The sequence below is a fragment of the Pongo pygmaeus genome, chromosome 19 (genome assembly GCF_028885625.2).
Source record: "Pongo pygmaeus isolate AG05252 chromosome 19, NHGRI_mPonPyg2-v2.0_pri, whole genome shotgun sequence".
NCBI classification, from domain to species: Eukaryota; Metazoa; Chordata; class Mammalia; order Primates; family Hominidae; genus Pongo; species Pongo pygmaeus.
In genome coordinates, this window is record NC_072392.2 from 63,666,163 (window position 1) to 63,683,373 (window position 17,211).

Sequence of the window (17,211 nt, forward strand, 5' to 3'; positions counted from 1 at the left end):
AATAGGTGAGTTGATCTTTTTCACGCTAATTAAGATAACCATTATGTTTGGTTGCAGTTCTATCAAACTGTCTTATGTTGAAATTATTGTGTATATTTACTGCATTTCTTTGTGTGTCCTTTTTACTTAAAAAATTCTTTTTGGTGTTTATGAAGGTTTGTATTTTCATTCTATAGGTTACCTTTCCCTTATTACTCTTTAAGTGCTTGCTATCTCCTCTATTTTTACCTAATTTTTATCTGATATCAGTTTTAAATGATATTTATTGACTGCTACCCTTTGCTTATATAACAAAATGATGTATTCTGTTTTCCTCTTTTTTCTTTCTTATCCTCCCATTAAAAAATTTGCATCTTTTGACTTTTGTTAACACATGTAATGTTCACATGTTATTTTTTCATCCATGCACTGACTCATTTTAGTCTCACCTGTACAATAAAATATATGAAGTTCTCACCATTTGGGAACATTTTCCAAAGTTATTTTAGGCATTTTCTAGTTGGATAAAACTCATCCTATCTGAAGTTCTTCAGGAATACCACGTGTGAAATATTCCCTTAGTACTGGTATATCACAAACTGTTTTCTATGGCCTTGATATTTTAAAGTCAGGTTGGCTATATGAAATATTTTTGTATACTTTCTTTCCTTTAGTGTCTTGAAAATGTTGTTCCACTATTGCCTTACTTTGCATGTTGTTTTGAGAAACCTAATGCTGGTCTAATTCTATTGCCTTCATAAGTTGCTTGATCTTTTTACTTGGAGGCACTGTGCATTTATTTTCCTCTAAAATCTAATAATTTTACTAGAATATATTGTAGAGTAATTTTTCCAGGTCAGATTTCCCCAGTACCTATATTAGATTCAAGTCTTCTTTTAATTCTAGAAAGTTTTCTTGGATTATAGTTCTAAGTATTAGGCTGTTCAGTTATTTTGATTGATTTCTTTAAGAAACTCTTTTACTTCTTGATTATATTTTCACTTTCCTAGTTGCTTTTCTTGTTTTCTTCATTGCCTTTTCACTTGATTATATTCTTCCTGGAGCAACTTGTAATTTGGTTTTCATTTCTGATAGGATTTTGTCTCTTCCTTCTTTCCTAAGTTTTATCAACTCTCATTTCACTTTTTCCTGATTTTTTTTGGGGGGGATCAATATCTATTATTACTATTTTTTAATTTCTCATTTGAGATGTGTTTTTCTTAGCCCAAATGCTTATTTGAGGAAATTCCCTTGAGTATGGATTGCGATGTTATATTTTTCTTAAGTTTTGTGGTTAAATTGTTTTGGAAAGTTTTCATCAGGAGGAAAGCTTTCATTGATATCATCTGATTTTTTCAGTTGTTTTATAATGATGGAGATAGAATTTTTGTTCTATTCTTTTTTATTTCACAGAAAAAGTTCTTAGTTTAAGAGCACTCCCTTCTGTGCGGTTTCTTTTATGGATCTTGTTTTGATGGTCATAGGGTAGGGTGGGTGGATTAGTAAGTTGTGCTCCGCTTTCATTTCTGTAAGCTCCTTAATTTTCCCTTCTTATTTCCTTCTTTCCCATCATTGCCTAGTCTCCAAGGAATTCTATCCATTCTCTATTTATCTGGTTCTTCCTCAGAAACAATGATTCTTCAAGGCTGCCATTTTTGACTGCATTCATACCTTGAAGTCTCTTTTTTGTAGCTAGTGCTAAGAACCACCAAGTCTTGACATATGTCCAGTATTTTGGCATTTATTGTTACATTTTCTCTTTCTGGAGGTGATTTTGTTTGTTCTTCATCTAATTCATGGTTTCTCTCTACTCTTTATTTCAGAATTTTTCAAGCCTTGCCTCCTCTGTTCTCTGTATTCCAGGTTTCAGTAAAGGCAAGCTTCAGGAGTTTTGTTGGAATTATTATTTTTCTTACTGTATTTATAAGTACTTTAAAGGCTGTGGTATCTTTTTGTCACATAGTCATATTCAAAATATGGGTCCTGTATGGTTCTATTTGCTTTCTTTGTTGATTTTATGTTTTCTAGGGGGACTGTGTAAGGGAGATTCAAAATCAGGTGATTACTGTTGATCTCTAACAATGTTCTCTTATTTATATTTTGTCATTTGGGTCTTCATTTTATGATATTGTCATATATTTGTTTTATAGTAAGCTACCTCAAATTCTTTGAAGAATAATGCAAAGTGAAAATAAATATTTACTTTTTATTATTAACAAATAAATGTAAAAAATGCTCTGCCTTGATGGCTTTTTTGTTCTTTAGTAAAATGAAGTATGAGTAACAAAATAAAAAAGAAAAAGAAAAAAGGGGAAATGAAAGAAAAGAAAAAGCAATGGAAAAGCAATGAGATTGGTTATTTTGGTCTATGGATATCTTTTTTTCAAAGCAATGTCAAAGAGGTTTTAACATTGTTTTGAGCAATAGTAGCAAGACTTTAGCATAGGTACAGCCTCCAAAAGTGATTGCTTTTAAGCTCTATGCTATTTTGTATTATGTAATATGTATCAGGAAGCTCTGGGATATTATAATGAACCACTGCTTTATAATTATACCTTATATGTTCACACACACACACACACACACACACGAGCACATATATACACAATACATATACTTACTTGTTTCACATTCTGAAGCTCTTCTGTCAATTGTTTCCTTTGCTTATCTGATTCCAATAATTTTTCCTATATTTAAAAACCACCAAGTTAACAACTTGTTATGAAAGTATCAACAAGTATGACTTCTTAGTCCCTTGTTTCAAGGCTTATATTCCCAAATATCAAATTGCTACAGTCTGACAATGTTGCTCCTAGTCATTTTTCTGGCTTTACATGAGGCACTTAAAAGTAATTAGTTATTTACAGTAAATTGTGATGTAAATATACTTTTTATTAGCTTAATTTTGCAAAATCTCAAAATATAAGCTCAAACAGAAGCCAGTTAAGAATACAAATGTGTAAATATTAACTCAATTTTGGTTAAGCTATCATTGCCAAAGAGATAGCAAATTGAAGAGCATTATTATTATAAACTAGAATTAAAGGTCTTTGACCATACAAAAGAGGGCATATGATGAGACTGGCTCACCTCTTAATTTCCTAATTTAATTTTAGCTTATTCTTGAAAGATTATCCATGAAAAGGCAGATATGACTAATGTAAACAAAACATAAAATAATAGTTATTAAGGTTAATATTATACATACACATAAAGTATCTTTGGATTTGAAATTAAGTCAAGCATATACTCTACAATGTCCATTTTTATTAATTATATCTTAAATAAATCCACATTTTATTGGTCAAATCAGAAATACTAAGAGTAATTTAAGAGCCATTAAATACAAACCTGAACAGAGGAATTGCTCGAACATTAAATTGAGTGGTAAAGATTCATGGCAATATTACAATGTTTATAAGAGGCAATATCCTTTCTGGTATATTTCAGCTTATTCTTGTCTAAGAGGTGAAATGAAGGTATATGAAAATGAATATAATATAGCAATCTAATGACTATGCCACAGGAGCCAAGAGACTGCGGGCTCCTGTGATTTTATGTTCTGGCAAGTCACCTTCACCCTTTGTGCCCTAGTTTTTTTGTATCTGTAAATGGAAAATATATCTATTTTCCATTCACCTTTGCAAAGTAGTAGCAATGTGAATTCTGCAGAAAGCCTTCCTTAAATAAAGCCCAAAGCACTTTTAAAAATTACTCTTGCAAGATAAAAATTAGCTATTGACATAAAATTATCTTGGTTTCATTTTTATTTGTATCTCATATTAGACATGAAGAATAGAGATGTCACAGGATAATGAAAAGTGATGAGACACCACCTAAATTCATTTAACAACCTCTGCTTTTTATGAGTGTATAATACAAGTAGAAAAACTGAAAACAAAAACATTACCTTTAACAAAATATTTATTGCTTTGTATACTACTTTATATGGCTTCTTTAACTGGCCAGCCAATAGGTAGGTTTTGAGGTAAAGGTAATTATAACATGTAAAATTTGTTTTATCTGGAATTTTGCACCATATTCTAACCAACTGAGCTAGCTGGTAGCCGGCTTATCAGGGAGTTTAGGTTTTGTCATATCAGGGTATATTCAGTTACATTTCATGAACTTTAAAGGTAAATCCTGATTTATTGAATGACTCCTCAGGGAAGTCTTATTGAAATGTTAAATTAATATGACATATACACTTTCAAATTAACATTCTAATAATTACTATTGATATTAAAATAAAAACAAATATATCACTAAAGTTAACAATGATAAACTATAAGGAAATGAAAAAGATCTGAGAGCCTCTGAGAATTCTGATAAACCACAAGTCTAATGGTTTAGGTAGAGATAAAAGAATACATAAAAAGTTATCTTATTAAGGTAACCAACATTGGGGAAGTTTTCTAAGAGAATATAAGGAAACCACTGTCAATGTATTTTTAAAACTAAATTTTTATTTTCTAGCAAAACAATTGTTGCACTAAAAAATGTGGAAAGATAGTGGTTTCAAAGGTAAGAAAAGAAATATATAAAATACTCTTATAGTAGTGAAATGCTCATATACTTTAGGAAGGAATGTAAATTGGGAAAACCTTTTCAAAGGGAATATGGTAACATATGCAAAATTTTAAGTGTCTATATCTTTCAATAAAGCAATTACATTTTCAGACATTCATTCTGTGTATATACTGTGCAAATGCCCAAAGATAAATCTACAAAGCTGCTGAAGATGAAATTATTTTAAAAACTGGAAATAGTCTAATGTCCATCAATAGGGAACTGGCTAAATAACTATTTAATGTATAGGACAGTTATTGAGAAGAATTTGGTAGATCTGTGTATATTAACCTGAAAAGCTGCCTGAGATATAATTCTTATAAAGAGAGAGAGAGAGAAAAAAAAAGGAAGGCAAGTTGTAAAAAAAGAAAAGTGTGGATGAAGTGACTTACATAGAAGTGAAAATACACACATACTGGAAAAAATTTTTTTAAGGCTTTATTATTTTTTGAAGCAGTTTTAGATTCATAGCAAAATTGAAGAGGAAAGTACAGAAATTTCTCACATATTCCCTGTTCCCACATATACATATATTTATTTATTTTTGTTTTTATGTTTTAAATAGTAGAGATGGGGTCCTGCTATATTGCCCAGGCTGATGTTAAACTCCTGAGCTCAAGTAATCCTCTTGCCTCAGCCTCCCAAAGTACTGTGATTACAGGTGTCAGCCATCATGCCCTGCCTATTTTTTAAAAATATAATTTTCTGTGTAGAGAAAAATCTATGAAAAGATAAATAATATATTTGCAACAATGGCTTCCTTTAGAGGTTGAAATTATAAAAACTAAGGTAGCAAAACAAATTTTCTTTCTTTTTGGTATAAAGATTTTCTATTTAATAAAAATTAAATAATTATCAATATACTATACTTTATTTAATAAAATAATTTTAAAAATATGTTCCTATGGTGAATTAGTGGTAAATCAAGTAGTTATGTTGCTTTTCCTGAAGATCTGGAAAATACAGCTTTCTGTAAAAATTAGGATATAATTTAAATGTAATATTCTTCTAAAAACAGAATGAAACCATATAAAGAGAATCAAGGCCAGACATGTTGGCTCACACCTGTAATCCCAGCACTTTGAGAGGCTGAGGCAGGTGGGTCATTTGAGCCCAGGTGTTTGAGACCAGTCTGAACAAAATAGTAAGACACCATCTCTAAAAAATAAAAATTAAAAAAAAAATTAGCTGAGCATGGTGGCATGGACATGTTGTCCCAGCTACTTGGGAGGTTGAGGTAGGAGAATCGCTTGAACCCAGGAGGTTGAGGCTACAGTGAGACGTGATTGCAGTATTGCACTCCAGCCTGGGTAACAGAGTGAGACCCTGTCTCAAAAACACAAAACAAAAACAAGAATCAAAAAACCAAACAAACAAAAAAAGAAGAAAAATGTTATAGTATATTTGGGATATGTGTGCTTTTTTCCTCTCTTAAATAATATTTTGTCTTAATTCCAAATTACGTTAGCAAAACATGATGTCCCTTAAGAATAGCCCTGCACATGAAAAAAAATGTATTTCCCAAAGAACTCACAGGATCCGAAATTGCCACAACTTGCTTTATTGGCTCTTCATCTAATTCTGCCCTGGCCACCAATGAGAGAGAATAAAAAGGATAAGAAGGAACCTGAACAGAAGACATGAGCAAAAACCATTGTTCACACTAAATGTTGCACAGATATTGTGAAATATAAATATGTAGACCAAAAATTAATTCTCTAAAGGCCAACTGAATGAAGAATCTGATTTTTACTACTTGATATTAATATTTTTCCATTAAAAATAAAATTAAGCCCCAATACTTCAGAATCCAATATACGATTTTTTTCTTTTTCTTTTTTTTCTGAAGAAAACATAAGGAAACTAAATTAGAGGTTACCTTAAGTGTATTTACTTCTTTCAAGGCATCATCTCTTTCACGCTTGAGTCTTTCCATTTCATCTGCTTCTGAAGAATCACAAGGAAGAAGCTGTCAACATTAAAATATAAGAGAAAAGTTGTACATTAGATGCTAATTATGAGAGGTAACATAAAAATCCTTTTTGACTAATCTTAGGCTTTTGTATTCTAATAACAAAATTTAGTTTCTTACGTTGGAGTCATTTGATTAGATAAAAGAGAATATTAAAGTATTAAAGCAATTTCATTCATTTTAACCTTACATTGTTGTCACTTATAACAGAATTTTGATTTTGTTGTCACCTTTATCATTAACAATATAATTTTCCTTAAAATTCCAAATTCGAAGACTGTGTTTATAATGTCAAAAAGACTTCAGGAATTACCAACATAAACTATTCCCTAAAGACATTCATTCTAATAGCATGGTATCTAAGGCTAACAAAATGCTGTACATTATAAATCAGATGGTTTACATGAGCCTAGTAAAGTATATTTATCAATTATGTATCTGGTTTCAACTAAATGAAATGTAATGCAACAGACAAGTGGCTTAAAAATATTCCTGCACAGAAATTGTAGATTGAAGATAATATTAATAATTTATGCACAAGTGAATAACAACAACAAAAAAATGCAGAGATGACCACATCTCTTACATCTAGCATGATGTCTCTGACCGTCAATTACAACGTAAAAACAATGACAGTCTAATCAGAGATAAAAACCCAAGTTTAACTACAGCCATCTCCTATGTGGAAGCTACAACAACTAAAGAAAATATCATTTAAAGGATTAAGTGGAGAAAGTGGTTGTTATGTAAGCATGGGCTTAAAGCAGGGCCCTTTAGATAGGTGAGGTGAATGTGGAGTAGAAAAAAAATAATAAAAATAATTAATAATATCAACCACTTATTGGAAACTTACATGTGCAGATGCATTGCTAAAGACTGTATATATTCAATATCAATCACCTTGTCTCCATTTTACAGATGAAGAAACAAGCTCAGAAATGTTAATAACTTGCCTAAGGTTTCACAGCTAACAAATGGCCATTCCAAGAGTCCCACAAATCATAGTCTCTGATTTTTACTAAAGATTCAACAAAAAACATGGTGGAATGGATATAATAAACTCATATTTGCTTTCCAAACTCTAGAATAACAGAAGTAGGAATTATTCTTCATATTTGGGGAGAACTTATTTCCCTGAAGATCACTGGTTCTTTTTGGTCTGTCACATTAGCTTTTGGGCATCTATGGACATTGCCCATAATTTACATGATCTACATTCTTCATATCTGTTACTCTGCTCTCTCAGAAGTATTCAACACACACACTCATAAGATTTCATTTCTATATTGTTAATTTTGAACACATTTTAAAATGTAATAATATTTCCCAGAGTGTGTTCCAAAGGATATTAACAAGCTTTGTGTAAAAGCAAAATTGAGTGGTAGTGATGGCGGTAGTGGTATATGATTTAGAAAAAATTAACCTTATTTCCGGTATGGCTTCCAACAGCCTTAATATGCTAATGAACATTTGAATTGCCAAAAAAAAAGTATAATAACTTGTCATGTTTCCTCAGTAATTTCACCATACTACAAACCCCCAACCTCCTCACCCTGCTGCCTTCATTTATTGATTTTTGTACTAGCTCATGGAACTAAAGTAAACAAAACACAATCTGGAGAACTCAATGTTGCTACTCAACATTCATATGGCCTACTCTATCTTCTCATCCTAAGAAGTGAAATAAGCAGGATTCAAAAGTTTAAATAAGGCCGGGTGCAGTGACCCAGGTCTGTAATGCCAGCACACTGGGAGGCCGAGGCTGGAGGATTGCTTGAGTCCAGGAGGTTGAGATCAGCCTGGGCAACATAATGAGACCTTGTCTCTACAAAAAATAAATAAAATTAGCCAGATATGGCGGGGCACTCCTGTAGTTCCAGCTATTCAGGAAACTGAGGTGGGTAGGGAGGTCAAGGCTGCAGTGAGCCAAGATTGCACCACTGCACTCCAGCCTGATGACAGGGTGAGACCATGTCTCAAAAAAAAAAAAAAAAGTTTAAATAAAATTTTAGATACCAGAGCTAGAATAATTTATTAAGAGAAACTATGGATTGGGATTTTAGGGATGTGATAATAAACTTTTGAACTTAACACCATGTAGGTAAAGCATGTGTAAAAGAATCTATGGTACTATTTTGAGAGGCAAAGCCTAGACTAAACAGTCATAGAACAAACCATGACTTAAATAAAATGTTTTATAATCCCACTGCTATTTTGGACTGTGCAGCAAAAACTTGCAGCCAGACAATTGGCCGTGGATGTTCCTTGTGAATTCTTTGAAAAGCCCCTTTGTGCTCAATGACTTTTTTATATAGTTCCATTCAAGTATACTTCAGCTAAGGAAGCGGCAAATGAATTGTTGTTATTTAACAGCAACAATTCCAGACAGATGCGTGTTTTCAAAATCTATCAGTAACTACTGAAATTTATATTCCTTAACCTTCCACATCTGTTTCCTGTCTGGTTCTCGCAATATCATTTGCGATCCTTGGATCCCCTGAACTTTGCAACAGCTGGTAAATAACATTGTAAATCATTTCTACTCTGCTTTCTAGAGTCTCCTTCTGGAGATGTCAAGAAATACATACTATAGGTCATTGGACTGTGCTGATTAGGTCTGACTTCACCTCTCCCTTCACTGTTGCTGCTCCAACATATTTTAAGTTACTTGACTTGTATCAATTCTGGATAACTACTATTCCATTGGCCATATTCCCTAATCTCAATTCATTTTAAACAGAAACAGTTACAAAACAGTTAACTTCAGTGTCAGTCTAATTTTATTGATAAGGCCTTCCATTAGAGACCTATTCAATTACCTTCTTTCCTTATAAAATTGTGTGTGACTTTACCATCCTATTCACCTAAAAATTTCTGGGTATCTTCTTTTCTCCTTCCATTTCCCTGCTCATTCCTTTCACTTCTTATCTGGCTTATACATCTTTCCTCTCACTCCCATATTTCTAAAATGATTAATTTCAATTTCACCAATAAAACTGCTACTTGACAAAGAAAATGGCCCCCACCAACTTTCTTCTTTGTTATATATAACATTGTTGAAGGCTTTTTTTCCTTGAAATTTTATCTTCTTTAGATTGTGATATCCTAATATCTCACCCACCCTTCTGCACATTTAGGCTATTCCCAATGAGTTACTTTCATGTCTACTCCTTAAATGGAGAAAAGGGGTTTGGGAGGCTCCCCAAAGTTTGTCCCTTTTCTCCTTTTTCCCTACAAGTTCTGAGTGAGCACATTCACTATTATGCCTCAACTATCACTCTCCAAAATATTCCCAAATTCCTTCCCAGTGTCTAGTTCCTAATTTCCAGTGGCCTTTGGTTATTTGTACTTGCCAGCTTCTTAAATCTCTCTAAAACACAACCTGTCATCGTCTCTACTTTGAAAAAGGCTTTCTCCTTATTTCCCTATTTCTAGAAATGCTACCTGTACCATCATATTCTTAGTTATCCTAGCCAAAACTTTGGAGTTTTTTTTTTTTATTCATTCTTCTTCCTTAGTTCTCATGTCCAAAGGGTCAGCAAGTCCTACTGATGATATACTTGTTGTAGTTGTTGTTTTTGGTAAGTAATCTAGATCTATCACTTCTTTCCTTTCTATTTTCCCCAGCTTCACTATACTTTTGTTCTTTATTATCTTTATTTGGATTATTTCTATAGTCCTCTATCTAGACTACCTACCACCACTTTCATTCCCTTCCTAGATAACCAACACATAAGATTCCTCTTTCTAAAGTATCACTTTTGTCATTTAACTGTTTTCCTTAATGGCTCCTCACTCACTACTGAGTAAAGTACAGACTTCTAAACTTCACATTTACCCTTTGAGGCATAACTTCTGTCACCTGAATGAACCCAATTATCTTTTTTTTTTAAGTAGACTACTCTCTGTGTGCATTACGTTCTAATTTTTTTGTTTATGCTAATACTTTTATCACTCCCTCCTCACCTCTTGAGCACATAAAATCCTATTTATCCCTCAAAATTTACTGAAATGCCAACTGTTATGAATCTTTTCTGAATGTTCTAAGCTTTATTACTCTTATGGCCTTGCCACACTATGTAGCTTTTCTTACTATAATTATCTGGGCACATGACTTTTTGTTAAAATATGTAGGCCAAGTTTTACCTATTTTAATAACATGTGCACATAACAAAACATGCACACTGCAGTTGTTCAATATATATTTCGTGTTTTCGTTAGGGAAGTGGCTATAAAGTATTTACTGCGATACAAGGTGAGAAATATGATACATACTACGATCCAGTATAAGTGAAACATGACTCAGTTTTATCATATACAGTTCCCTTTGATATTTTCCATTTTGTTCTATTTCACTTGTTTAAAATGGTAGTCGCAGCCCACTAAATTGACTTAACAAGAGCCCAAACTGTGAAAAATCTATTTTAGGGAATTTAGTGTTCTCTCTATAATTTTAAGATAATCCATTCATGATACAGTACTTGATTAGTCTGGTAAAATCATACTATGATGGACTATATTCTGCTATTGCTAGGTTTAGAATACTGCTAAATGTGGGCTCCAGCCTTGCCCTTTCTGCATATAACCTTGTGCCAGCAGCAGGTGTAGCACTGTGTGAATTTTCTAATGTAGCAATGATGATTAGACTCACAGTAAGATAATTATATTTTTGGTTTTAAATGTCATATTCCTCCAAACCCAAAAGTTGTCAAACAAAAGTAGGACTGACTTTATACAGACTCAGCAATTCCTACTTAAAAGATAGCATCTCAAGAGATATTTTGAGTCAGATAAAATAATGAGCAAAAGCAGCAAGTTACAAAAGAGTACATATTCTATAATTCTATTTATTATGAAATTCAATAAAAGGCAAAAATAATCTATGTTGTTATAAATCAAAATATTGGTTCCAATGTAAAGGTGGGAGTGGCGGCTGACTGGGAAGGTGGCCTGAGGGAGCCTTTTGAGTGATGATTCCATGTGAGACACATAATAAAAATTCATCAAATTGTACACTTTAGATTTTTGTACTTTATTCTGTATATATTAGATTTAAGTAATAATATTTTAAAAAATAAATTAAGAAAGACAAGCCATCATTATCAGCCAAAAAAAGAAAACATGAGTAAAAGACATACATGCCTAACAGAATGACCCAGCCCTGTTGTTTGTGAAACTGAGATGGTTGAGGGGGTAACCATAGTGGAATTTCCCACCCTCATAGACAGTCAGCATCTATAACTACAGACTGATTGACATACTTCAGATGGGGGACTAAACTGCTTTTGAACTCAAAAAAGTAGGGAATTATACTGCAAAACAATCAGTTATTTTTTGTTTGCTTTTGGTGAGCCACATGACAATAATTGTGATTTTTATAATGTTTCTTCAAACTGTTACATCACCCATTAGTGAATCATGAAGCCAAAGTTTTAATGAAATACAAGTGAATATTAAATAAGAATGCAATGTACATAGAAAAGGTAACTAATGCTTTGACGGGCTTTTGTTTCAGTTATATATGTGAGTATGGTGAAAAATATGTTTTCTTATTGTGGACTCAAGTAAAAAAATATAATAAAAAATTAATATAATGCTATTGCACGACATTTTGATCTGAAGCCACGAATTGGAAATCATTGACATGTCAGAATTATTGACATGTCCGGAATTAGTGACTCTTGCACAATTGCCATTAGCACTTTGCTTTTGCTGTCAAAGTATCACAGGTTGAACACATTCTTTTTTTTTTTTAATCCCAACAACTTCCAAACTATAAACACATTCTTATCTGCCCTAAAATTATATTGGTAAGGAGGAAATAAATTGCTAACCCGGAGCATGACAATCCGTTTGCGGCTGCTAAAAAAGATCTGCTTGCTCATACAAAATACTCTGAATTGCCCACTTCATTGGCATGTTGTAAACTACCCAACCACCTTTGCCTTCTTCATCAAAAATGAGCATGGCAGCTCTGAGAACTGTTTGGCAGTAAAAAACAATGCTCCCTGCCATCAACATTAGGTAGATTAATACACAACACCGGAATCAGCAGAATGAAAACTGTGCGCCTTGAATACAGCTTTAGTTCTCTTTGAATAAATGCTACAAAATTAGTTCTGATAAACCAGTGCTTCATTCTGGGATAACTGGGTACTCTCCTGAGGGTTACAGAACAACCAGATCTGTGGGTGATTGCAATGGGCAACAAGCTTAGCAGTAAAAGAGATTGCTTACAAAAGAGAACAAAGTGATTTGAAACATTAAAAAAAGTGACATGCATCATTTTTTAAATGAGCGGTCAGACTTATTTGTTCAATAAATTAATCATGTATACTCTGTGTCTCTGGAATTTGAAATCATGTAATTAATAATAAACAGTATTCAAACTTCCTGTCAATAAAGCATATCACTTGAAAACAGAAGAGCTCTAAATATAACCATGAAATAAAAGTGCAATTTTTGTTTTTAAACTTGAACTAAAAGAAAAAGTCATTAAAAATATGTAACATATCTATTCTCCTGCTTGAATTTAGGGTTTCTAGCAGCATTCAAAGAACTTGACTGACCATATCATTTATTTAAAAGTATATCTGAAAACAGAAACGAACATAAAGAAATATATAAGTTAATAAGACTATTAGCAACTCAAAAAGGGTATCATTAGAACAAAAAATGTTGAAGACTTTCTGGAAAATAAAAAGCAAATGGGTATAACAAGGTTGTAAAATATAAGGTAAATATATAAAAATTAATTTTATTTTATGTAAAACCAAATAAATTTAAAATGAAACAAATTTTTAAAATATACCATTAATTTTAATGGCAACAAAAAGTGTAAGGTAACTAGATTATTAAAATATAATTAATTAAAAATATCTAAAATATATTGACATCAAAGAAGATATAAATACATGAGAAGCCATAACATGTTCACAGAAACTTAAATTTATAAAGATGTTGATTCTTCCCAAAATAATCTATAAATTCAATAGAGCAAGATTTTTCGTGGAACTCATATGGACAAGATAAGACTGAAGATTAGCTAAAGCAATATTTTAAAAGAATGGCAGGAGGTCTGGGGGGCAGTTTGAAGTGATGTCAAAGGACATAACATTTCCATAAGACAGAAGAAAAAAGTTCAAGAGATATATTGTACAACATGGTGACTATAGTTAATAACGATGTATTGCATTTTGAAAATTGCTAAGAGAGATTTTAAGTGTTCTCACTATAAAAAAAGACAAATTATTTGAGGTAAAGCATATGTTAATTAGCTCAATTGAGCCATTCCACAATGTATACATATTCTAAGTCATGTTGTACACAATAAATATATAAAATTATTATTTGTCAATTAAAAGTAAGTAAATAAGATAAATAAAAATAAGACAGGAGAACATCTTATCAGATATCAAGACTTATGAAGCCAAGAAACCACCAGAATAAAGAGTCCAGAAATTCCCAGGTAAATATGGTAATTTCATAAGGGACAGAGCTGGCATGAAAAGAATTCTTTCACCCCATTAAAATATAGATTTATATTTTTAATATGTTCATAAAAATAATTGATCAAAAGTTATGTCAGATTTCTAATTTTATTAATTATGTACCAATAATAAGTATAATTATAATTCAATACAGAAGAAAATTGTAATTTGTAAAGCCTTATAAACCTAGGAAAATAAAACAAATCATTTTAATTCATTTAAAGTTTTTTTGGCAGCAAAATGATAAGGTGATCATTTCGCAAGCATACAATTATGTGTTATCAGGATAAGATTCCAGGTCTATATGGAACAGAAATAAGAGCTAACAGAGAAAAAGAAAAGATAAAGTTTTGAGCATAAAAGGATAATGCATGAATTTTCTTTGAAATAGATGGTTACGGGTATAAAATACTGTAGTATAAAATCTACTGATAACATTTAAAAGAATTGTATAATAACAGGTTTCTTTTAAAAAAATATATTTATATATCCAATATTTTAATCACTGGAAACCTAAAAAAAAAAATCAACGAATGAAAAGTTGTTATAACTATATCATGAGACTAAGTCGATTTTAAGGTAAGAAACATTCAAATGGTAGATATAAAAACAGATCTGTGTATCTAGATAGAAATTTAGTATATGATAAAGTTTGCCTTTCAAATCAATGGCAAAAACGGAGATGGGTTTTTAAATAAATGATGGTGGAACAAAAACAAGTGGTTTGCCATGCATAATGAAAGAATTTTTTAATTAAATATACAAATTATACAGAACATAAATTAAGAAGGAGGTCCTTAAGAGGATAAAACTACCAAAAATCCACAGTGAAAATGACTAAAATATTCAATAATATAAATGTCAAACTTCTATAGAATACATGATTGAAGCTAATAGACTTCACAATCCCATTTTACATAAAGCACAAAAAGAGGCAAACCAATCTACATTGTTAAAAGGTGAAAGAGTAGTTACCCAATTTTTTGTGGGGGTACAGGGGTGTTACTATCAATCAAAAAGGAACCTGGGGGCAGGAGAGCATCTGGTAATGTATTTATTTAATATTATGTTTCTTGATCTGGATGCTAATTAAATAAGGATGGTTTAGGCTACAAAATTTCATAGTATATACACATCATATAGGTGCTTTTCTGTGTGTATATTATAGAGAGATAAAACAGATTAGAATGGACACATGCATACATGGTATCTGTCAGTTTGTCTAGCTAGCTAGTTATAGCACGTATCCTCCACATATCAAATTGTCAATACTGGTAAACTTAGGTGTGGGAGTAGCACAAGAGGCTAGTGAGATAGGATAATGAATATCAGGATGAACTTTTACTTTTGATTTTAAATTGATTTGTATTTATATATTTACGCAAGAAACATGTATTATTTCTATTTTTAAGTGAAAAAAGCCTACACATACGACATATAACATTCAAGACTTGTGACATACATGTCAAAGCAATTCTATAGGGCATACTCTACCTGTGAATCTAATATATTGGAAATTTCATGTGCACCAACATTTACTTCATCCAACTGCAAGCAAAACAAGTTTCTGGCAACCTGGACAAAATCTAAAATGGAACACATTTAAGTAAGAACATAGCATTTAACCCCTTCTAAATATTACTTTATTCTATATGAAGTTGTTAATGTTACAAATTTAACCCGCATAAATTATCTTAAAATAGTATTGACTTAAGTGATAGGTAAACGTAAGTTCAAACAAGAAGAGACAAATTGGTCTGAACTTAACTTCAGTTAACTTTGCTAAAATTAATAATTCAGCTAAGATAATAATAAAGCAAATATGTATTGTGGACCTATAGTTTTTCAACCCTTGTATTATGAGTAGAACTTTTTCTGAAACATATGACAATATTATGATTTATGGCTTTTCTAGCTGGAAGAACCTGAGGTTTGATAGCAATTATTAATAGCAGCAGCTAATGTTTATGTAACAGCTGCTGTATGGCAGGCACGGTGCTTAGCAATTTCATCCTCCCAACAGTCTTCTGAGGTAGGTCCTCTTATCCTGTCCATTTTACAGATGAAAAAAATTGAGGCTGAGACAGGTTAAATGCCTTCAACTGTCCAAGGCCACGTGGTAAAGGGAAAAAGAGCAGTTCATAGGCTTCTTCTGACATGGAGAGTAACTTACTCATCTATGTATCCTCAAATATTTTCCACTTTGGCTACTGTATTTTTAATTTCCAAGGATCCTTTTAAATGTTCTCTGATTGTTCCTGTTTTACAATATCCTACTTTATTTCATGGTTGCATTACCTTCACTTTTCTTTTTAAAGATGTTATGAGAGATTACCTGAATTAATTAATTAATTAATTTATTTATTTTTTGAGACGAAGCCTCATTCTGTCACCCAGGCTGGAGTGCAGTGGCACGATCTTGGCTCACTGCAACCTCCACTGCCCAGGTTCAAGCGATTCTCCTGCCTCAGCCTCCTGAGTAGCTGATATTACAGGCGTGCACCACCATGCCCAGCTGATTTTTGTATTTTTAGCAGAAACGGGGTTCCACCCTATTGGCCAGGCTGGTCTTGAACTCCTCACCTCAGGTGACCCACCCACTTTGGCCTCCTAAAGTGCTGGGATTACAGGTATGAGTCACTGCACCTGGCCTCCTACCTGAAATTCTCTTCTGTGCTTCTTTATTTCTTTTTTTCTGAGTTCCTTTTTTCTGTTTGTCTGATAGTTTGGGGTTCTATATGTTGGAGGATTTCTCCAAATCTCTGGTGACTCTTGACTATGAGTTCATATTTAAGAATCGGGCACTAAAAAAGTTGGTTGGAAATTTTGTGTGTGTAACTTGCTTTGTCAACTGGCAGCTTTCACTACAGGGCAATCTGGTGGCCAGCTGACATTTTTGTTCAGCTTCTTCAGACAGAATACTATAGTCTTCTGCCTATAGTAATAAACATGGCAGCAAAGTTCCCTGAGCAATCTGGGTGCATATTACGAGTGATGACTCACTATATACTCCACAAACTCCCTTGCTGCTGGCAACTATAGGTCCACAATCTCTGGTTTAATTTCTCAAAGGAATATACTTCTTTTCCCCTGGAGGTGTACAGTGGTAGATGCCGGACTACTTGAGAAACGGCAGAGAAGAGCATGCATAATTCTCCTTATAAAGATTTCCAACAATCTTGTTTTAATAACCTGCCTAAA

The 17,211-nt window shown here is 32.4% G+C and overlaps 1 protein-coding gene across 8 annotated transcripts in view; it reads right to left on the reverse strand.

Moving 5' to 3' along the window:
* STXBP4 (syntaxin binding protein 4) overlaps nt 1–17,211 on the reverse strand; it is a 187,693-nt gene that overhangs the window by 106,896 nt on the left and 63,586 nt on the right. For all 8 annotated transcript variants that reach the window (XR_010124586.1, XR_008494944.2, XM_054456389.2 and 5 more), the window contains exons 10-12: nt 15,505–15,596; nt 6,428–6,517; nt 2,601–2,666 (exon numbers count right to left, since the gene is read on the reverse strand). Coding sequence is in view for 6 of the 8 variants with exons in the window: in XM_054456389.2 (XP_054312364.1) it covers nt 2,601–2,666; nt 6,428–6,517; nt 15,505–15,596 (248 nt within the window). In the remaining 2 variants the exon portion in view is untranslated. The remainder of the gene's footprint in view (nt 1–2,600; nt 2,667–6,427; nt 6,518–15,504; nt 15,597–17,211) is intronic.